The sequence below is a fragment of the Chionomys nivalis genome, chromosome 5 (assembly GCF_950005125.1).
Source record: "Chionomys nivalis chromosome 5, mChiNiv1.1, whole genome shotgun sequence".
NCBI classification, from domain to species: domain Eukaryota; kingdom Metazoa; phylum Chordata; class Mammalia; order Rodentia; family Cricetidae; genus Chionomys; species Chionomys nivalis.
In genome coordinates, this window is record NC_080090.1 from 70967535 (window position 1) to 70991221 (window position 23687).

Here is a 23687-nt window from a genome sequence, read left to right on the forward strand (position 1 = left end):
GAAGACTTTTCTATTTTTCAATGTCTCTCTGCTGCTGTTTTTCCTTTCTCATTAGTGTTAACAAAATTCCAGGTTAATAAAGCATTATGTAATCCATTTCTGGGGGTGTTTTCTGCACATTACTGTTTTATTAACATATCCTTTCTAGTTTTATTTGATCTTTCTATAACTGCCTTGCCTGTAGGATTGTGTGATATACCTGTAATATGTGTAATATTATCATAAGCAAAAACTGTTTCATTTTCTTAGAGACATATGCTGGCCCATTATCTGTCTTTATTTGTGCAGGTATACCCATGATGGCCATAATTTCCAATGAATGTGTGATTACTGAATCAGCCTTTTCTGAGCTTAGAGCAGTTGTCTATTAAAAACCTGAATAAGTGTCAATGGTGTGGTACATATTTTATTTTTCCAAATTCTGTAAAGTGGAATATATCCATCTGCCAGATCTCATTCCTTTGAGTACCCTTTGGGTTACTCCCTGCAGGCAATGATATTTGGTTATAGAAAGAGCAATTAGGACATCTCTTTATAATATCCTTAGCTTGTTGCCATGTAATAGAAAACTCTTTCTTTAAACTTCGCTATTGACATAATATTTTTTATGAAATTCTGAGGCCTGCAATACACTTCTAATCAATAAGTGATCAATTTCTGCATTACCTTGTGCTAGAGGACCTGGCAGACCTGTACGGGATCAGATGTGTATTATGTATATAGAAAAAAGCCTATTCCTGATTATGTCTTGCACCTGAATGAATAATGAAGTCAATTCTGTAACATCTGGTATAAATTCAGAATTTCAATATGCAAGACAACTCTTTCTGCATATTGTGAATCAGTAACCATATTGAGAGGTTCTTTACAATCCCTTAGAACCATAAGAATAGCATATAATTCTGCCTTCTGAACAGAATTATAAGGGCTTTGTTCCACCTTACTTAACTCTTCTGATTTGGAACCTGCCTTCCCTGATTTATTTGCATCAATATAAAATGTATATGCTCCAGTTATTGGTACATCACTTAAAATTCTGGAAAAAATCCAAGAAGTTTTCTTTAATTTCATCACTTTTTGGATAATTGCTATTAATCTCTCCTAAATAATTAGCACAAGCTCTTTGTCAAAGTTTATTGTCTTCTCATAATTTTTTTTATTTCATCAGTAGTAAAAGGCACTATAATCTCTGTTGCTAATTGACAAAGTCTCAATTTACCTTTTATAATTAATTCAGAGACTTTTTCCACATAAGTTTTTAATTTTTTACTTGGTTTAGGTGGTGAAAAGATTCATTCTAAGATAATATCATTCCTCTGCATTAAAATTCCTGTGGGAGAAATTCTGGAAGGCAATATGTCTAGAATACAATTAAGATTTGAATTCACCCTATCCACATGTATCTCCTATAATTTCTCCTCAACAGTCTTTCTTTTCTGCTTCAGCTGTTAATTCTCTGGGACTTTTTAAGTCTTTATCACCATTTAAGGTTTTATTTAAAAGAATTATTAGATCAGGTGTTATCCCAACAGCTGGTCATAGACTGGAAATTTCTCCTAACAATCTTTGAAGGTCTTTAAGAGTCTACTACTGGTCTCTCCTAATTTATGCCCTTTGTGTTCTAATTTTCTGTAAACCTATTCTGTAACCTAGGTAATTAATATAATCTTCTCTTTGAATCTTTTCAGGATCAATTTATAATCCCTATTTAGGCAAAATTTTCTTTACTTCTTCAAACATTCTGTCTAAAGTATATTCATTTGAATCAGATAACAAAATGTCATCCATGTAATGGTAGATTATAGATTTAGAAAATTGTTTATGTATTATTTCCAATGGCTGACTGACAAAGTGTTGGCACAGGGTGGGGCTATTGAGCATTCCCTGTGGGAGGATAGTTCATTGATATATCCTAGTAGGATGAGAATTATAAGTAGGCACTGTGAAAACAAATTTTTTCCTATTCTTTTCTTGTAAAGGTATAGTGAAGAGACAATCCTTTAAATCAATAACTAGGAGAGACCATCCCTTTGGTAACAGGGAAGACAAAGGCATTCCAAATTGTAGAGGGCCCATAGGTTGAATTACCATATTGATGGCTCTTAGAACTGTCACCATTCTCCATTTTTCGGATTTCTTTGTAACAACAAATATAGGAGAATTCCAAGGGCTGGTAGATTCTTCTATATGTCAATTTTCTAGTTTCTCTTGTACCAGCTGTTCTAAAGCCTGCAGCTTTTCCTCAGCTAGAGGCCACTGTTTAACTCATATTGGTTTCTCAGTTAATTATTTTAAAGGCAGGGCCATTAGTACCTCTGAAGGTTTATCAGTTGCTTTCTGTTCTTGTTCAACCCAAATGGCCGGTGACCATCATCTAAAATATCTTCTAATAGTTTCCCCAGAAACATAAGTTTTGGGGGCTGCAACAATGTTAATCTGTGTATTCCATTGCTGCAATAGGCCACAGCCCCACAAATTCACTGTAATATTAATTACATATGGCCTCAGCCTCCCTCTCTGTCATTCTGGCCCTATGCATTTGACCCATCTCATGTTTTGTTTCACTTGAGATATGGTTCCAGTTCCTAGGGACTGAATATCTACCTCTTGAAGAGGCCAATTCAGATGCCATGATTCTGGGGTAATGATACTTACATACACACCCATGTCTAGTAAGTCTTCAATAAAAATGCCATTTATACACACTCTTAGCTTTGGTCTTTGATAATTTATAGAAGTCTGCCAGATATACATTTCCTATATCCTACTGGAGTGTTTGATTTATCCTCCACATCTATTCCATCAACCAGACCAGTATGTTTTTGTTTTTTTCAGTAGTCACTGGATTTTTTAATTATCCTGGTAAGACACATTCTCTACAGTAACTGGGAATGATTGGACCAAGTTTGTCATGGGGGCCTGTGAGAAGCCCCCCAATGAGTTTCTCAATGGTATCAGGTTGCCTTGTCTGCCTTTTGTTGACCTACATCCAATGGTCCATTGTTGGCCTTTGCCACACCTATATATACCTGAAGGCTGAGTCCTCCTATTTTTGCCATTCCCAGAGAAGACATTATTCCAAGGAATTCCTTGTCTATAATCTCTTCTCGATTTCATATTCTACCACAATTAAAACATTTGGTATTTTGATGTCTCCTCATACCATTGTAAATTGCTCTTTCTACCCAAGCTTCAATACTACTGTCAGGTGCCTCAACATTTATTGTATGCAAGGCCCATTTATCCATTGGTGCTGATCTGACTTTTAATGGCCCAAGAATCCTATTGCATTCTAAAAAGCCAAAGATTCAATTAGTAGACTTCTAGCTTCTGGGTCTGTTACCCCTATCTGTACAGCCTTAGTTAATATTTGTAAAAAGTCACAAAAGGGTTCTCTCTGAACCTGTTTAACACTAATATATGACTCAAGTTTCTTTTTTAGTTCCTGAATCCTTTCCCAAGCATTTAAACCTGCTGTGCTATATAGGGGCAAGGTATGTTCATGGTAGAGCATGATTCTAAGGATCAGAGTAAAGTCTCTCACCCAGAATTGGATTTTGAGAAACCTCAAGTCCTTTTGCTTTTCCCTGTTGCTCTAAAATTTTTACTTCTTCTCTCTAGTAACAATTCCAAAGCAACTGAGGTTATGGAAATCACCAAAAAGTTCTTTAAGTTATTATATAACATTATTTTATAAAATTGGCTTAAAAGCTATAAGTTCAAATCTGTTCTCAAGTGTTTTTGTTCTCTTTAAATGTCCTTATAAAGCTCTGTCAGCTCCTGAATAATGAAGAAAATGGTCTACCTATGATTTTGTAAGTATATTTAGAAGCTCCAAAACTTATGGGAAAAATCTACAGAGAAAAGTGCCCAGTATCTAATAAAGAAGCTAAGAAGAATCTTCATAGCTGGGCTTGGTGTAATATACTTGGAATTCCAGTACTCAGGAGGCTGGGATTTGAACTCATAGCTTTTAAGCCAATTTTATAAAATTACATTATATAATATCTTAAGGAACTCTTTGGTGATTTTCATAGCCTCAAGCTTTTATTTTTTCATACTGTCTTTACATACAGTAAAACATTATTTTATTTCCAATGAGGTTATAGCAACATTGAGTTTCTAATTTTTAAGTAGCTATTCAGTTTGTAGGTTTGGGGTTGCACACATCTCTCTAAAACATGTGTATGAGATCTCAGCGTACATGTGTTCACCAGCAAACCTTATTAAAAATTCGAATTCTGATTCTGTAATTCTATGAAGTAGACGAAGTTTTAACATCTAAGGGATATGGCCGTCGAGGATCTATTGAGCTCTCTCAGGAGGCAGGTCTGGGGTGCTTCTACCTGTCTTCACTCATCCTGAGGTCCACAGCTTCCATATGCTAGAGTGGAGAAAAGGTCCAATTCTCTCAACTTTTACTGGTTTTACTTTTAAAATAAATACCACAAAGACTTTACTATCTTTATTTTATTGTCCAATTCATATGAAGACTGCCTAATTTTGTGACTCTCAAGAGTATCACCAAGAAGACAGATTGAAACAAACCACAATGGCATTAATCTTGCCTTACAATTCCATTCTTCAGTCCTGAAGTTTCTTTGTTATACTGGAATCACGATTAAACCATATTACTATCAGTGAAATTAATTCTTCCTTTCTATTGTTCCAAAAGCCTCAGTGCTTGCTCAGAGTCAAGTGATCACACTTTTGTCAGGTCCTACATGCACATGAATATTCACAAAAGCACCCATCCTGCCGTATACAAAAGATTCTTAGTGTTGAATGTGCTCTTATCTTCATTTGCGATTATATTGCTAGGTACTTTCTCTGTTTTGAGCCATTACGACATCATAAAAATTGTTTTGTTCACCTGTGCAAGGAGCTTTGGTTGACCCAGGCCATAGGAATGTGTTGACCATGTCAAGTTTAGAAAAATCTTTGCTATCATCGTTTTTACATGTTGTCAGAGAGCATATAAAGAGCAAAATCAAGTTCACTGTCTGAATGCAAATGCTCTTAAAGATTTACTTATTTGTATGTATGTGTGTGTGGGGGGGGGTGAATGGGAATGTGTGCTTGTGCATTTGTGGAAGTTAGACGTGGGTATCAGTTACAGTTGTGAATTGTTACTTAAATAATGGAGAGCAAACAACTATGACTTTTCAGAAATAACTATCAAAAAATGTTTTAAATTGGTTTTGACTACATGTCCATGTAGAAATATTTGCAAATACTCAGTTATTTTTGAATCATATTTATTATATATTTTATAGTCCATTGAACAATCGTTCTTAACACATCACTGTGTATTGGTGTGACTATTTATGTTCATACTCAGGGAAAACAAACACTCACTTAACATTTTTCTAAATCATGTTAACTTGATTCTGAGCCTGTTCTGGTCAATTTGACACAATCTGGGGTCATCTGGGAGTGACTGGACCAGTGATTCTGGGTCATATAGCAAAGCTGACTGAGCAAGGTATTGTGATCAAACCAGTCAGTAGCATTCGTCTATGGCCTCTGCTTCAGTTCCCTCCCCTAGATTTCTTCCTTCACTTCCCTTTGTGATGGACTATAAGTATAAAATGAAATATACCCTTTCTTCCCCAAGTTGCTTTTGGTCTTGGTGTTTTATCATAGTAATAAAAAATAGAGTTTAGATGAAGCCTTAACTCACTAGAGGTGAGGGGAGTAAGAGTGATCTTACCTTTCCTAAGAAATTACAAGAAGCTGGGTGGTGGTGGCGCATGCCTTTAACCCCAGCACTCGGGAGGCAGAGGCAGGTGGATCTCTGTGAGTTCGAGGTCTACAAAGGTAGTTCCAGGACAGGAACCAAAAGCTACAGAGAAACCCTGTCTCGAAAAATCCAAAAAAAAAAAAAAAACCCAAAACAAACAAACAAACAACAAACAAAACAAAACAAAACAAAAAAACAGAAATTACAAGAATCCTAGGTATTTAGAATTGCCTGTGCCCTAAGAGGAAGGCCTGCTACAAGCTTCAGTGGTGACCACCATTGGCTTCCAATCTTCAGTTACATGTGTTTATGAATCCTGGCCTTCTGCTTGTGACAAAAAATGGAATGCCCTCCTCAAAGGAAGACTTCTCTATAGTCTGTACAGCAGTAGCAGGAACTTGTGAACATCCAGGGGTTATGGTACTGAGTCTAGATCTATGGCAATCCAACATGCATCATCACATAGTTGATGAGAAACATAGGTTTCCAACAACACTTTAGAATGCAAGGAAATTTAAACCCAGGTGAATTTCAGGAAGGTCTGTCATCTTTTATATAGTGCTCCCCCTCTAAAAACACCTTGTGTGTGTGTGTTGTGTGTGCACGCACACGTGTGCATGTTCATGGGTGTTGTTTTGTGTGTATGCCATAGCACATGTGTGGAGTTATACATGATCATAAGTGTCAATTCTTACCTTCCACCTTGTTTGACAGTCCCCTGTTCATTGCTAGCTGACGTTTTCACTGTGGGAATGTTAACTGTTGATACACATGTCTGGCTTTGTGTGCTCTGAGGATACAGACATACACATCATGATTACACAAACAGTTTTTTCTTAAATCTACTAAGACATCTCCCCATCTACCTTTTCCAATCCTGTCTCTAAAGGAGCAATCTAAATCCCACCTGTAAAATTCCACAGTTCAAGCCTCTTCAAAAGACCATAATTGCTAATTATTCCCTATGAAAGGAAGCTTAGACTTCAGTTTTCCTTTTGGTAAATATTGGCATGGGAGAAGAGGTATCAGGTCTGGGTGGACAGATGCATTTTCTCTTTAGTATTTTGAGCAGCTTTAGATAAATTCCCATAAAGAAATGTGATCCTGTGGCCTGTGTCCGTCTTGAGTTCCACATTGATCAGAGGTTCTGGAGAAGAGGCAGTTATGTTGATGAGCAAGCATGAGTTCCATAGGTGGGCTGTCACTAACCCCATGTCTCTGGACAAGTTATGTGTCCTCTCTACACCTTGCTGTAGTTGGACTTTCCTTTGGTCTCCCAACTCACAAATAATGACATGGAGACTTATTAATTATGAAAGCTTGGCCTTAGCTTAGGCTCTTTCTCAGTAAGCTCTCATAATTTAAATTAACCTGTTTTTATTAATCTATATTCTGCCATGTGGCTTTTGCCTATTTCCCATTCTGTAATCCAACTTGTTCCAAGTCTCACTGGCATCTCTGCATACCTAGATTCATCTCCTCTTCCTCTCTGTCCCTGGAAATGGGAATCTCTCCTCTACTGTCTAGCTATTGACCATTCAGCTCTTTATTAAACCAATCAGAAGGCACCATAGGCAGTGTGGAAAAAGGTTATTCCACAATGCCTTACTCTCTTCATGGGAGATGTGACCATGTGATATTTGAGTTAACATATATTTAGTACTCATCCGTGTGCTCGATACACTGTCTGTTACTGTAGCACCATTTCCTGTATCCACATAAAATACTCTCATATATTATCAGAACAAAAATATCTGGCTTGAATAGTCCCTGTACTGGATTTCTTCCACCTTTTCTTTTTGGAGATAAATTTGCATTCTGAATTTCTCTGTTCAGGAATCTTTAGATCCTTTTTCCTCAACTCGAGAGAAAGAAATAGAATGGCATTTTCTTCAAGAAGATTCTCCCACAGACATGTTGCCAACATGACAGGCTTCTTCACACTATCACCTTCTTACTGGGCCTCTGGCTCACTTGCTGCTTTTTAAAAATTAGTGCATAGCCCCAAGTCTGGCCCACAAGTAAGGTATTAAGGACTACTGGGAAAATAAATCAAATTGATGAGCTGTTCTTCCTGAATAATGCTCCCTTTACTGCCTCAGTGAGGAGGGACTTGGAAAAATGTTCCTTCCCTCCAACCCCTGCAGATTATAATGTCTCTGTTATTTCTGTCCACAACTTATTAGAATTTTTCTGAGACACATCATACAGAAGTATTTATTAACAATTTTGTACATTAATTATGGAGTTTCAGATCTTATTCTTTGTAACTGGCATTGATGTTTCTCATTTGTGAGTCTAAAGTGTGTATTTGGTAATTTGTTTCTCTAGGGTCAGCCTTTAGGTTACGGCTAAATATGAGTTTTAATAGAGTTTACTAATGTCCTTGGAATGTTTTTGAGTCCACCCAGAAGGTAAAGGGCTCTAAATCTAATGAAATTCTTTCCCAGTGGTCGTTTCATAGAAGATAATTTCAAGATGAGTCAAATGGCTCATTACATGTCTATCTTCACATGTTCACTCTACGAAGGGAATGTGGAGAAGTACCTAGCACAAAAGTGGAATGTTTGCCTCACCCATTTAGACTGCCACATCCTATGCAAGTTGTTAGATGCCTTCATGAGTGCCTTTAGCTGCTTTCCTCTATGCTTAAAGTTTAAGAGTTTTTTTTTGTTTGTGTCAATTTAGGTCTTATGAACTCAGTTAGTAATGCCATTGTGCATTTCAACAACATTGGCTGAGTGGAATTTCACCGAGTGTATGGAGTTTCACCCCATTTATTCAATAGGGGTATATTTGCAATAGTATAAGTGTATATAGGTGGAGTTTATTACCAGTCCCAGCAGGACACACTGCACGAGGCTGCTTTGCATGTTCCAGCCGCCACCTAATTATTCACTTGCTAATCCATCCTTTTTTTGGATTTTCAAGACAGGGTTTCTCTGTAGCTTTTGGTTCCTGTCCTGGAACTAGCTGGGACTAGACCAGGCTGGCCTCGAACTCACAGAAATCCGCCTGCCTCTGCCTCCCGAGTGCTGGGATTAAAGGCGTGCGCCACCACCGCCCGGCTTGCTAATCCATCCTTGTAACATATAGGAGCATCTTCCTCTTTATGTCCATGCTTTTGTTTTTAATCTGTACTTTGAAATGTTAGTGTTCTATCAAGTGGGAACAGAACATTTTTTTCCCCAGATGGTTCTTCGTTGAGTTGTACTCAGTCTTCTTTGTGTGTGCTAAGTGCATTCTTTTTGCTGGAAAAGCTTACTCTGTCTCTCTACCTAAAAGTTTGTGATTAAAATATAATGGGATTAAATTAAAATGAGTTTAAATGTTTCTTAAATTTCCCAAGAAAAAAACACTTCTCTCTTTCTAAAGTGTGAAAACTGAAACTAAGATTGAATGTAAAAAACTCCAAGCAAAAAAAAGGAGTCTCCTGTCTAACTCCAGTAGCTATAAATGATAGTACCACAAAGTCACAGAAGAAACTCAGGGACAATGACAAGTTTTACAGCTAGTTTCTGTGTTGTGTTGTGTTGAGAGAAAGAAGGATGGGAAGGATGTGGGTTTGTTTTGTGTGTTTGTGGAGGATTTCCAAGACCGTAAGAACATAGTTAAGGCCTCATAACGGAGACAGACTGAAGATGTGGCTGAGGGACACAGCGAGGATTTGCATAAGCCAGAGTCCTTAATGGACAGCTTTTAAAGGAAACCAAGAGCTGGCTCAGCATGATGGGAAGGGAAAGAATCTTTTTAAATGTCTTACTCGGCAGGAAGGTACAGGTGAATGTGTAAACAAAAACCTCACCCCTCTCCTGTCTATACGGCCTTTGCAGCCTTGGGGCGAAGAAATGCACTTTGGCTGCTACCGAAACCCCAACCGTTACGTGTAAGATCTGAGATGAATTATTCTACAGAATTCTATAGAGAATGAGGAGGCCACATGATATCTTTAAAAAATAATTTTAAAGATTTATTTTATTTTTAACTGTGTGTGTGTGTGAACATGTGAATACAGATGTGTTGTGGGATAATCTTTTTATACACTGTGAAGATTTGACACTCAGTTTGATTTAATAAAAAGCTAAACAGCCCATAGCTAGGCAAGATTTGGGGGGCAGAAAGGACACAGGGAAAAAGGGTAGAGATGGAGGAGTTGCTAGCCAGAGATGGAGGAAGCAGGAAAGCAACATGGGCTGTATAGAGTAAAGGTAATAAAGGCATGAAGCAAAAAGTAAATTAATAGAAATGGGTTAATTTCAGTCATAAGAGCTAGTTAGAAACAAGCCTAAGCTATTGGCCAATCTTTCATAATTAATGAGTCTCTGTTTCGTGGTTTGGGAGCTGGTAGGAGAGACAGAAAATTCCACCTCCACAGGCGCCTGTGGAGCCAGAAGCCCTTCAAGCTGGAGTTGCAAGGTGTTCTCTGTGCTGCCTGGTGTGGGTGCTTGGAACTGAGAACCGATCTTGGGTCTTCTGCAAAAGCAGTATGTGTTTTTAACTGCTGAACCTTCACATTCCTCCAGCCCCAAATTAAATATTTTTTAAGACTGTAAATAGCTGTTGAGAGCTTCTGTGGAAATTATTCTGTATAGGTCAGTATAAACAAACCTTCCAAATTTAATGGTAGTCCGAAGGAATGAGACCCAGTTTATATACTGTGTGCTTCTTTTTGTTTAAATGAAGATGAAATTAAGCAAAAATACTCTGTGGTTCTAGAAGCCTCTGTAGAAGTAAATGCTGAGGAGGGAGAGGGGAGATTCTTAAAGAGGTAGGTGGTGGTCTGTATTTTAATTTCAGTGGTGGTATCATGAGTGGAAGTCCAGATTATAAAAATAAGCAATCTTGCCAGTTAAAATCTGCTATCATTTTGGTTTTCATATAAAAATTTGAGATTAAGAAATGAACTAAACTGCTTATTTTTTTAATTTTTGAAAGTCATGGCCAAGTGGTGTTGCTGACCCTACTATCCCAGAGGCTATTGCAGCCCACACAAGGACCCAAAAGTCCCCAAAGCTGCTGGGGATTCCCATGTCTGATTGCCATTGTTACTAATCAGAAAACCTTCAAAGAAATGGCTACATTTGGGAACATTCATAGGCATGTCTTTAAATGAATTTTTACCAAATATTTGATCTTTCTCATTTAGTGATAGTTGAAAAATATTTAATATCAGTTCATGACCTGATATTAATGTATTATTTTTATTATAATTAATATAAAATATAAATTATAATTGATTACTATAACTTGATATAATATTAAAAAATATCAGTTCATGACCTCAAACAAATTGCCAACAAGCATATTTACTTTACTTTATTCTTGGAGATCCTTTTCATGTGGCCGCTTGCAAATTTAATGGTTGGAGAGAAGCAGTAATGGTTTAACTGGATTGCGCTTAATGCAGTGTAAGACAGATTAATTCATGTATGGAGGGCCAAGGTGTTTGTTGCCTTCTTAATGCCAGATGTTTATATGAGTGTTAGTATACTGCTATTGTTTAGTTTATTCTAATCTTATATCTTAAATCCTTGACTGTGAAATGTGTGGTATGTATAAGAATCTGATTATGTTATGAAAAATGAAGATTTCTCAGCCAATCTGAAAATTCTGATAGGAGATGAAGGGACCTGCATTTTCCTTTTCTTTTTTTTCCCTCTTTTTCCCCTCCTTTCTTCCCTCCCTCCCTTCCTTCCTTTTTCCATTTCTTTCTTTGTTCCTGTGTGGTTCTGGGGTGAGCCCAAGACTTTACACATTTAGAGAAGGCCTCAGACATTCAAAGTTCCAGTTTACAATTTTACCAGCCACTGCAGATGATTCTGGGAAGGTAATTCAATGTTCTGAAATATGAGAAACACAGTTTTAACCACACTACCACTTGTGGTAAAATTTACTTTGCATTTTCAGGGACCCTTCTTTTTGAGATTTTTTTTTTTCCCTCATTCCCCAAATCAGCAAATTACTCAACAACTTTTTGTCAATCAAGGGGTTTAAATTGTTCTGGGGTAAAGTAGAAGTGGAAAAAAGCAGTAGATGCTTGTAAAATAGAAGTAGGAGTTCAGGAGCTCCTGTCGTGAATCACATTGTCTATGACCTGGATAAATTGAGTGACAGATGGAGCTGCATGACTTCAGGCAGGCGCTCCTTAAACCACGAGAGTTTATGAGTAAGTTTCAGAGCCATGGAATTCTGAAACTATTTCCAGTTGCATGTAGCTTCATGCCATTTTTATAATAATAGAAATGGTCTTTATCCTACACCCCCATCCGTTTTGTTTGTCAAGATGTAGATAAAAGGAGGATATGTAGGAGAGCTTCTGCCCACACATATCTTTGCTTCATTGCTTGTTTCCCTGGAAACAATTTAGGTAAGCACTGGTTACTGATTAGTGGATCAACATCAATGAATGGCCCTACTGGTATTAATTTGCAAAGTCATGAAATAGATGTGTGGCATAAGGGGTTCTCTTTTGGCCTTTTAATTAAAAAAAAAACTGCATTTCTAGGAAATTCTCTAAAGCATTGAGCTAAGTTTTTGCTGTTAAAGTGGACTGACTTTCTTTTTCCCAGATTTTAAGTGTGCCGCTATCCCAGTCATTACTGTGGGTAAGATGGCTTGGACTTGAACGTTAAAACTCATCCCTTAAAGAGTTCCTTTGATCCTGGATGCAGTGTCTCTTGGCTTGCACGGTTAGCAGAGAAGCAGACTGCAAAACCAGAGTGTGGAGCTGCTAGTAGTTTTCCATCTGACGGCTGCTCTCATCTGTCCGTCAGCCTTGGACATTTCAACTTCGAAGCCATTTGCTAGAGAAGCAAAGGAGAAACTAGAGAGCATGCCACTCTCGACAAACATTCTTAGCTATTCACTCTGACTTTATTTAAACATAAAATAAATACTGGCAAGACAGAGGCCCACTATTGAACTGGATTATAAGTTTTCAAAACGTCTTTTGATATTTTGACCTATCAAGGTGGTACTAGTATCTTTTAACATCATTTTCCATTTTGTTTTGTCTGGGTTAAAGGGATTTAAGCCAAGGCAAGCACTGAGAGTTTAAACTCACAGAAAATGGTCATGTGATTAATTGACACTTTCCACTTCCATTTGCCACTTCCATTTCTTATCCAGTTTCTTCCAAGCAACTTTACCTTCTGCTTCCTGTTACCTCCATGTCTGTTTTGTGACCTTCCCTTCTTCTTCCAAGACTCAGATGAAGGGCTAGGGAGATGACCCAATGGTTAAGGGCACTTGTTGCTCTTGTAGAGAACCTGGATTCAATTGCTAACACCTACATGGTAACTTATAACTGTCCTTCACTCTAGTTCTCAGGGATCTGATGCCCTCTTCTGACCTTCATGGACACCAGGACATATCCGTGGACATACATACATACGTGCAGGCAAAGTGTTCATGAACATAAAAAAATAAAAAACGTCTTTGAGAAAAGATTCAAATATTAAGCTTTATAGCAATTTCCCCACCTACGGTTTGACCTGGTTTTTGCATAACCACCTGGGTGAGTGAGTTGGGAGTCACCAGTGTGGTGTATCTGCTTGCCTCCCATTTACTTTGGTGTTAAAATTAGGCTATTTCTTTTTGACTCACTTTCATATTTCAAATCTACAATTTAGGGCTTGGCTCTTTGTCAAAGAGAACTTGCCTTTTGACAGGCAATTCTTGGCATACAGTGGGAGCTTCAAAGTGTATTGAATGAATGAATAAATGAATGAATGAATGTTTACCATCCATAAACCTCCCCTTCTCAAATAGCTTTTATATTCTAGGGTAAGAATTTACTTTATCCCCTTAATATTCTTCTGGAAAGTATATTTGAAAACACCCCTCACCCCGTCAAATAGCCCTGTGAAAAAGGACTGACCCAATGGGGCAATAAATAGCTTTGTTCCTTTTTACATATAGTTTTCTGTGTCATATGACTGTTCTCTTTGAAGTCCTGTATTTACTGATTCCACAGAGGAAAGCCTGTTTATCTTTATGATCTTTGGCTGCTGCGGTTCCTCTAAATACATTGATTTGCTCCTGGCTTGGCATCCTAACCTTTGAAGAACTGTGTGGAGGAAAAGGAGCAAGTTGTGGGGGTGGAGCCACCCCTGTGCATTTCTCTCATTAGACTTTGCGGCTGCGTTACTGTTTCTTAGCTTCTCTTCCTTGGTCTAGGAAATGTAAGAGCTTCCTGAGAAAAGGTGAGAAACGCCTCTTCTCCAAAGTGGAATTTAGTCAGAAGCTGTCTTGTGTCTATGTCAGCTAGACTGCATTAAAGATGACGAACCTTAGAATACACTTCACCTCCCCATTACCATTCTTGCATGAGGGTCTTGGTGCAGACCAATGCATTATTAGATGCATGGTGGATAATGTCTGAGATCCTTAGTTTGTGAGTACAACTCAGGGTCATAGGTGAATTTTGTGAAATGCTGCTGCAGGGCACGGTCCTTATTCCTTCCGCATACTTGGGCTGTTGTGTGTAGTAGGGATCAGTCAGCATTGGTAGCAGGATAGCTCAGCTTGTATTTCCTTTTTCTCTGATAGGGTCTTTCCTGATCCCAGTCTTTTGAGTACTCGTGCCAGTTGCCCCAGTGATGCCCATTGCTTGGTATTGGCTGGAAATTTATTTGTATATCCTTATTTTCTCCTCTCTCCTTGTCCAGCTCTTCTTTCTTTAGAAATCTGTGTTTTACGATCTCTCCCTTATTTCCTAAGGACAAGATGTCATTAAGACCACGGCTGATGTAATTAGTGACCCAAGTTCAAGATCTTCCTCTGACACTTAGCTGGAGGACAGAGGATAGACTGCATGACACTTCTCAGTTCCTGTTTATTTCATAATATGCACTAAAATATAGTAGTCACTGTATTTTAATGTGGGGTTTAAATGAAATAAACATGTACTAAAAACAACTACCATGAACTATCATGTAGTTATTGGTATTTGTGGTTACCAATTACAGTGGCCATGTAGGAAAGGATATATTAAAGAAAAGCGACAGAGCTTATATTTTACTATGGCAGTTGTTTTTATTGCCAGATTCTGAAAGCATAAAGGAAGCTTATGATCCTTGCCCTCAAGGTATTTATGGTCTCATAGGATAAGACAGATGTATCATTTCATACGTAAAATAAAAGTATCAACAGTGTTGTCAGATTATCAAAGGAGTCAGTGGACTCACAGAAGAGGGGGCGATCATTATCTAAACTGTTTGAGTCACTAAGCTAAAGTATAAATGTGGTGGGAATAACATAAAATAGCTCCTTTGCATGCAGCTGTTTCTGTAGCTAAAGGAACACATATAAGCTTGACTCAAGTGGATTTTTATGTGACATAGAAAAGGTTTTCAGCCGGGCGGTGGTGGCGCACGCCTTTAATCCCAGCACTTGGGAGGCAGAGGCAGGCGGATCTCTGTGAGTTCGAGGCTAGCCTGGTCTACAAGAGCTAGTTCCAGGACAGGAACCAAAGCTACAGAGAAACCCTGTCTCGAAAAATCCAAAAAAAAAAAAAAAAAAAAAAATTGAAAAGGTTTTCATTTTTGAAGGCATCTCACTGTAATTTGAGCAAACACCGTCATAGTAAATACAGACGGACTGTGAGTAGAATTGCTGCCTCTCAGAGCAGCCCCCGGCAGCCTGTCGGCGGCCCATCTCCTCTGCACTGGCTCTTGTTACTTTCGTAAGCAAAACAACAAGATGATTCCTCTAATGGAGACAAATATCAGGTTCTTGAGTCTGTGATCTTGTCCTCATCATGGTCCCATGTTGAGGGTCATGCTATAAAGTTAGGTAAGTGAGGTTCCTGTCATTGTGGGGTAACAGGCAGGATCCATCCCTCGAGATGAAGGAGTTTCCGAGTAGATAGCTTTATAAATGATTCCTTCTCACTGGTCTGTAATGGAAGGAAGGGACAGACTATGTAAAAGTTTCTAACCCATGATGTTCTGTTGTGTCTGGTCACGTTTTGGTTTCTAGTAATGCAGACATACTGGGAATAAACTAGCAACTTATATTAACAAAAAGCGGGACCATGAATTAATTGCACGTTTCTTCCCTTCTCTTCCCTTTACTGCCCATAGTTGACACTCCGGATCCTTACGTGGAACTCTTCATCTCTACAACCCCCGACAGCCGGAAGAGAACAAGACACTTCAATAATGACATAAACCCTGTGTGGAATGAGAGCTTTGAGTTCATTTTGGATCCTAATCAGGAAAATGTTTTGGAGGTAAGTGAATCATCTGGGGGCTGTGCACAGTGCTCATTGTGCTCATTCCTATGGAGAGAGATGCCTTGTCTCTTCTCTACTGCCTTCTTTCCCCTTGTGGTCGTCTGTGAGCTGGGTGCCATGCTTACTGGGCCGCGATGGTATGTGTGAAGCTATGTGAGTGTCCACGTGGATTTCCCGGATGCTTGTGCACTTTGAAGAGGGTGCTTCTTCTGTTCTAAAGATGAGATTTTAAAAAGCAGGATATAAATATTATCCATTGCTTTTTCTTTAAAATAGTTGCATTGGTTTTCTGTATTAATTTCTTTTTCATATTTCAAATCCTAGAGAGAATAAACTACATTGTTGTAAATAGTGGTCCATTAGAAATATGTGAAATTTGTTGCTTCAAATAGAAATCCCATATTGAGAAGGGAAAAAAAGAAAGTATTGTGTGTTAAATATTGAGAACTCTAGGGGACTTTTGTAGAGAATGGACTGATGTGTGTAGCCTTAAGGGACTGTGATTACAAACATCAACAGAAACAAAACATGAGGACCTTAAGGGACTGTTAAATATTAAATACTTTAGATTTTTTAAATTAAATGTTTTGAGACAGGCTCTTGCTTCCATCTTTGACTGACATAGAACCTGCTGTGTAGACCAGCTTGGCCTCAAAATCCAGTTATCAGCCTGCCCTGCTCTTTGAGTGCTGGTGTTAAAGATTTTATGTAACTCACCTAGCCAGGAATATTATTTTTAAGCATGATAAACAGTTTTATAGTACTTTCTTTTAAAATTTTATTTGGAGAATGTATTTCCTGCATGTTTGTCTGTATACTATGTGCATAAAATGCCCCGTGGAAGTGAGACAAGGGCATTAAATTTCCTAGAACTGAAGTTACAGATCATTGTGAGCCACCATGCGGGTACTGGGAATTGAACTTAGACCCTTTGGGAAGAACATTTAGAGCTCTTAAATGCCAGGCCATCGTGCTAGTCTGCCATGATAGACATTTTAGATAAGATTTCTGGAAAGTGCTTACACTCTCTTTTGCTTTGTAGATCACATTGATGGATGCCAATTACATCATGGATGAAACCCTGGGCACAGCTACATTTCCTGTATCGTCTATGAAGGTGGGAGAGAAGAAAGAAGTCCCTTTTGTTTTCAACCAAGTGAGTAGCAGCAGAGCCACTCCCCTCTCCATGTTCTGTACACATTTTAGAAAGCCGGGCTTAATCTTGGAAACATGTTTCCTTGGAGAATGCTTTACCTTTTATTTTGTTTGCTCTTTTTCTTCCTGCCCTAACCTTCTGCTCTCTTGCCACTCTTTGTGGTGCTGGGGCACCACAGGCTTTCCACCAGGGCTTTTCACAGGCTAAGCAAACACCCTACCATTGAGCTATATCCAGAGACCCCTATGCTAGTCTCTTATCATTCAATAAGTAAGCCTTGATTGATGTGATACATACTATGGGGCATTAATCTTTTGTTGTTCCAAGCAATAAGAGTGAAGTTAAGCAACAGCTTTGGTCTCCACCAGAGGATCCACCAATACAAAGCATTGAGGATCATAAGACGTTGCCAAACTCAGACTATTCCAACACTGTGTGCTATTTTGTTGGAATATGTATTTACTATTACTATTATAAATACACAAGGTAATATTGAATATATTGCTATAAATTAAGTATGTCTAAGAAAAGAATTCTCACTCAGATAATTAGGGTCACATCAGAGAAAGGTCAGAAGGAAAGGTGGTGAGTTATTCTTATTATCTTTATACTTTCAGGGTTGTCACTATTTGGTATTCATTTATGAATAATAAAAGCGTTTGGGAAATAATTTGTGCAGAACAAACTCAGAGTATCTTAATGTATGATAAATGCATAAGAAATGAATTAGAGAATTTATGGTGAGCCATGTAACTGACTGGTGAGCCAGTAAAAACATTTTATCATGTCCACGGAAATGCCATTTTCACTCATCCTTAGAATGACTTCAGGTTCCTCTCCTTACACAAACCTTTCTCCCTTAACTCTCGCCTCCTCCATGTTGTCTGTCCTATTGCAACCTCAGACAACCTTTTCCTGTTTGATCCCTGAGGGTAACCTGTGGTGTTTTGGGGACTGAGTTATTTATACTGCCCAATTTATCAAATTCCAGTGGTAATGAAATTTATATAGGCCAAGAGAAATGAATTATTAATTATATGTGCCTGCAGAGTCTGTGCATGACTTATGTGCATACCATGTGTGTGCACTTAGAAGTGAACTTAGATCACGGGTTTCTTGTGCAGTCCACATGATTTGGTCACCCAGAGAATCTGAGAAACTCCATCTGTGCATTTCTCACGGGTCCTTTACCTGCTCTGGAGGGCATATCTTCTACCAAGAGATGGATACCTTACTTCTCTGTGGACACCTTTTAACTTCATTTCAGTTACTCATTCATTTTATAAACATTTATCAAAAATATACAGGGTACCAGCCATTGTGTTTGTACAAGACATATCAGGAACAGTATACAGGAAGTCATTCTCTCAGTTATCTTTGTCTGAGCTAGAGGGGAGAATGGAGTTGTAATGGGAAGTGGAAGGGTGTGTGTGTGTGTGTGTGTGTGTGTGTGTGTGTGTAATAAGTCATCATGCACTGAGCTAAATATTGGTGAGGTATACAGAGAGTTTAATGAGAGGGTGCATAAAGGAAGTTTGTTGTGTGAGAGGAGGCCCCGGGTGGTTTGAACAGTTTGAATAGTGAACATAGTGGTTAACACCTTGACATCAGAAGGTAGTCCATTTGGCCTTTGAATTCCTTATTATCTTTTTCATCGTGGAAATTTAGTAGTTCCTTTGTGACTCATCTTACTCATCTGTAAAAATAGAGATAATATCTTATAAGGGATTTACTATGATAACTATATACATTAAAACAAAGAGTATCATATAAATTTATTGATAACTTGTTATAGTTTATTGCATAAAATATAAACTATGCATCATTTAGATAGTTTAAAAGTAATTATATTTGCATTCTACATTAAGTATGCAGTGATATTTAAAACATAAAAACAGTAAACATGCTATATGCATGCATATACCATACAGCAGAGTCTGGTACATATTAAAGACTATTTATTACTGTGTTTTGTTTTTGTTGCTGATATGACTTGAGAAGAGAGTAATTTTTCAGGAGGCAGAGAAATAGTTTCAAGCATTCTAGACAGAAGCAATTGCAAAAGCGTAGTCTTGAAGGAAGGAAGCAAGATGGGGCAAGTTAAAGGCTTGCCAGGTACGCAGTGTGAGTAGTAGGCCAAAGGGCACAGAGGTGGTCAGAACATCGTGGTCCTGCCTGGGCTTTCAATACAGGTCTTTAGAGAGCATTGTAAGCATGGGGTAGCCTTTCCAAAACAGCTCTTTTATTTGCAATACCTGATCCAAAACCTGATTATGAAAGAAGACATTATAGAGAAAAAGAATATGGTCCACCCCCTTCCGTCATGTCCTACGGCTAAGTTGTATAACCCCCGAGCTCTGAAGAGGCTTCCTACATTCCTGAATTCAAAGTAGGTTATGTAATTGCTTTGCGTAGTGTGTCTGGGACATAGTTAGCCAAAGAGCTTTTTTTTTTTCTTTCTTTCTTTTTTTTTTTTCATGACTTCTCTCTCTAGAGTCCTTTGTGGTTTGTATTTGAAGTCAATCCTTTGAGTTGATGAGCTGGGGTGGTCGTTAGGAGAAGGAGAATTGCTGGATTGCTGGTTGAAGGAAGAGTCTGGGGCTCTTCCTTGAATTATGTGGGAGTGCCCTATGGGAGCCTTGCCTTCCTCTTCATTTCCTGAGATAGGATCTGCCCTAGGTGGGTGGTTTTCTGTCTGTACTGCTCACACAGATGTGTAAGACAGAACGAGCCACCAGGGAATGCTCGGAGAGTGCAGACTTCAATAAACCAAGAAGATGAATGTGACAATATGGTATAAGAAAAGCACTTAGCCTTGGTGAAAAAGTACAAAAATTACAAGCCAAGACATTACTAGTCCAAGTTTCCTCAAACTTCTGGCATCTGAAAGTTAATCTGACTCAACACAGAGTGGTGTCTATGGCCAGGAGACAGCTGGAGACTCAACAAGGACCTCCAATTGGACATGGACTGACTCCCAGGGACAGTTCCAGCCATTTGGGGATTTGGAGCCTGGAATCTTGTTTGTCTGGTCACTGTTCTCCTTCCACATGTTTGAATTATCGTTTGCTTTCTCTGAGCCTCACTTCCACCCTTAAAATGAGGGTTTAGAACGCGTTATTTCCACGCTGCTCTCTGGCTTACTTTATTTTGATTGCATTCCCAAAGAAACTTGTACATTCTCTTGTTTCACAGATATTAAAAATAAAAAGAGCAAGAGAAAAGCTCTTTCGTTTGCATGTTATGTAATTTCAAAATTCACATTTTGTCAGTGCAATGACAAGCTTTACTATGAGGAGAATGTGAATTCTTACGTATGCCCCAAACTTGCTAAGTATCAGAGAAGCACAGAGGTCCTTTTCAGAAATGCAAGAATCTGTTGGAAAAGTAGATAGCCATGTGTACAATGATGAGTAGCAGGTGATGTGCTTGTGTGTTCCATGTGACTTGATTCATGATGAGCACACAACAAATGGCATGGCTGCTGTGTCCTCATATTCTCGTAAGGTTGGTAGACAGGCAACAATGAGGAAATGAATAATCACTCAGCACTAGCTAGTGATACATATCAGGAAGAAAATTCCACAAAGCAACGTAATAGAACTGGGTGTGGTGGCACATGCTGGAATTGTGAGCACTAGGGAGGCTGAGGCAGGAAGATAATGATTCTCAGGCCAGAGTGGCCTCCACAGATCCTATCTTAAATAAAGAAAAAGGGCTGGAGAGCTGTCTCAGTGGGTAAAGGCACCTGCTGCCAAGCCTAACAACCTGGGTTTGACCCAAGAACCACATGATGGAGGGAGATAAGGAACTTCCCCAAGCTGTCCTTTCACCTTCGCATGAAAGTGCTTGTGGCATGTATAGGAGACCATATGTACACACACACACACACACACACACACACACACACACACACACACGATGAACTACAAAGCAACAACAATACAGCAACAACACCCCCAACCATTCTGACAACTGCGCAGCTGAAGTTTCTGGTACATACAGCCAGGAAAGAAGGCCTCTCTAAAGCATTCTAATTCCTCCCCCTCCCCAGATTTTATTCTAAAGTTTTTCAAATATAAAACCCTCAAACGTTTCTACAGTGAGCAGACACAAAACTGCCATCTTGTCTTGTGGTTTGCATCCCCTGATGCATATGTCTGCTGCACACTTCATCTCTTCACTCATCCATCAGCTGGTCCCTTTGGTACTTTTATAAACAGATGGCAGACAGCGCCATGCTTGACCACTAAGCTCTTCAGTATATCAGTGAGTACAATTCAGGATCTATACATTATCGTTTTGAGTACCATGTGCCTAGTAAAGAAAATATGTGCCTAGGGTTAAAGAAATAAACCACTCATTTATTAGTTTGCTCATTCTTTGCAAATGCTGTCACGTTCTGTAATGAACATTTTACTGCTGTGTTTGTTTGTCATCTGTTTTCCATCTATTCACAAATAACTACGGAACACCCAGTAATGCGAAGCCACTCTTTGGCTACTGATTTCAAACATGAGCAAACAAGCAAGCATCTTTGTCCTTACAGAGCTAATATTCTGTGTAATAAACCAGATGAAATGCAAGTTAAAACAGGGAGAGATGCTTCCATTGGTGAGAACAGCAAATGCTGCATAAGCCAGGGAAGAAGAATGAAGGGGTTGCGTATGTGCGAGGTAAAGAGGGTAGCAAATGACACTCTAGAAAATGTGGCTGAGAAAGGGATCTCAGAGGCTGGGGCAGAAGAGATCTGAGGTAGGAAGACCCTTCCTATGGTTTCAGTGTGTCCTCTTAGGAGTCCAGAACTAAGAGTGTATGGCACTGTTGATAGGTGGGAGATTGGAACTCTTAACATATGGGGGGAGGTATGTCATTATGGGATTGATGCTGGCCATCCTTGGGAGTTGAGGAATTTTTAAATGAACACAACTGGTGCCTCAGCACTTTCTGGTCCCTTGTTCCTGACATAATCTCTGGATGTTTCAATTGTTTCCATACCATCTGTCATGGCCTTAATTGGAGCATCCTCACTTGGCCTTTCAACCTCTGAAACTAGCGAATCTATGCAAACGTATGTTCTTTATAACATACCTAGCTACCATGATTATAATAACAGTAAACTGACTAATGTAGTCTAGAGGCCCAGACTGTCTGGCAGGCTAAGTAACTGCAAGGAGGATGGCTCCAGTGCCGAGAAATAAAGAAGGACAAGAGACTAGGTCTCAAAGGGACAGACAGCAATATGTTACAGCCATTGTGGGTAGCCCGGACATCAAAGGCTCGGCTTTTCATTGAAGAAAAATGTGACCAGCGTGACTCACTCTCAGGGTAGAGGACTGTCCTCATCAGAATGACCTTAGGAACTGCCTCAGGGAAGCCATCATCTTGGATGGGCACAACATGTTCAGGAATCCCATTTCTAGCTAAGGATAATGAAGAGAGACTTGATGCATGGAGGAAGAACAGTTTCAGCAGGTCAGAACCCAGCAGCACGTACATGCAAGATGGAAGAACTGACACAGCATTTCCAGTTTGGGTAGTGAGTCATAATAGGTTTGTACCCAGGTAAGAGGAAACTGAGAGCCAGCAAGGTTAGGCTTTTTCCTAAGAAAGGGTTACCAAGGAAAAAGTTATGGTGTAAAGATACCAAGTGTTGAGACTGTGTAAAAAAAAAGGTGGAGGCCCTAATAGCAGAGTGCTTCCCTGGAAACTGACGATAGCAATGCAGGGTGGCAGACACAAGGAAGCCTCTCTGTTATCAGCTCTAATGTGTAAGAGTTGAGTCAAGCAGTTTCTTGGTAGGGGTGAGGGCTGCTGAGCTGGAAAACTGGAATTGCTGTTGAAAGTTCTTACCTAGACTACTGCTCAAATTCCTCCAAAACATTGGGCTTTGAGGGTAGAGCCAGTTCTAGAGCTGGGTCCACAGTTTTGAGTGATGCTATATACGCCTCACATCCTCATCTATGAAGCAGGGTTGCATCTAGTACCCACCTCTTAGCACTGTGGTCATGGTTAAGTAGGTTAATACTGAGAAACAGTACATGGTCCAGAAACCACCGGGTACATATTAGATATTTTCATTATAGTTGTAACTGTTCTAATTTAACTAAAAGTGACTTCCTTGCTCATGCTTTCCCTCCTTCTGCTCCTCATTGGGACCTTGGGAGCTCAGTCCGGTGCTCCAATGTGGGTCTCTGTCTCTATCTCCATCCATCGCCAGATGAAGGTTCTATGGTGATATGCAAGATATTCATCAGTATGGCTATAGGATAGGGCCATTTCAGGATCCCTATCCTCAGCTGCCCAAGGAACTAACTGGGGACATCGCCCTGGGCACCTGGGAGCCCCTTTAGGTTCAAGTCTCTTGCCAACCCTAAGATGGCTCCCTTAATTAAGATATATACTTCCCTGCTCCCATATCCACCCTTCCTTTATCCCAACCATCCCATTTTTTCAAGTTCCCCCCCATCCTCCCCTTCTCACTTTTCTCTCCCCATCTCCCCTTACCCCCATCCCACCCCACCCCCAAGATCCCAATTTTTTGCCTGGCA

At 39.2% G+C, this 23687-nt stretch overlaps 1 protein-coding gene across 1 annotated transcript in view; it reads left to right on the forward strand.

Moving 5' to 3' along the window:
* The window catches only part of Pla2g4a (phospholipase A2 group IVA), a 144014-nt gene that overhangs the window by 54202 nt on the left and 66125 nt on the right, over positions 1 to 23687 (forward strand). Inside the window, exons 4-5 of the mRNA XM_057769913.1 lie at positions 15829 to 15977; positions 17023 to 17136. Of these exons, the coding sequence (XP_057625896.1) occupies positions 15829 to 15977; positions 17023 to 17136 (263 nt within the window). The remainder of the gene's footprint in view (positions 1 to 15828; positions 15978 to 17022; positions 17137 to 23687) is intronic.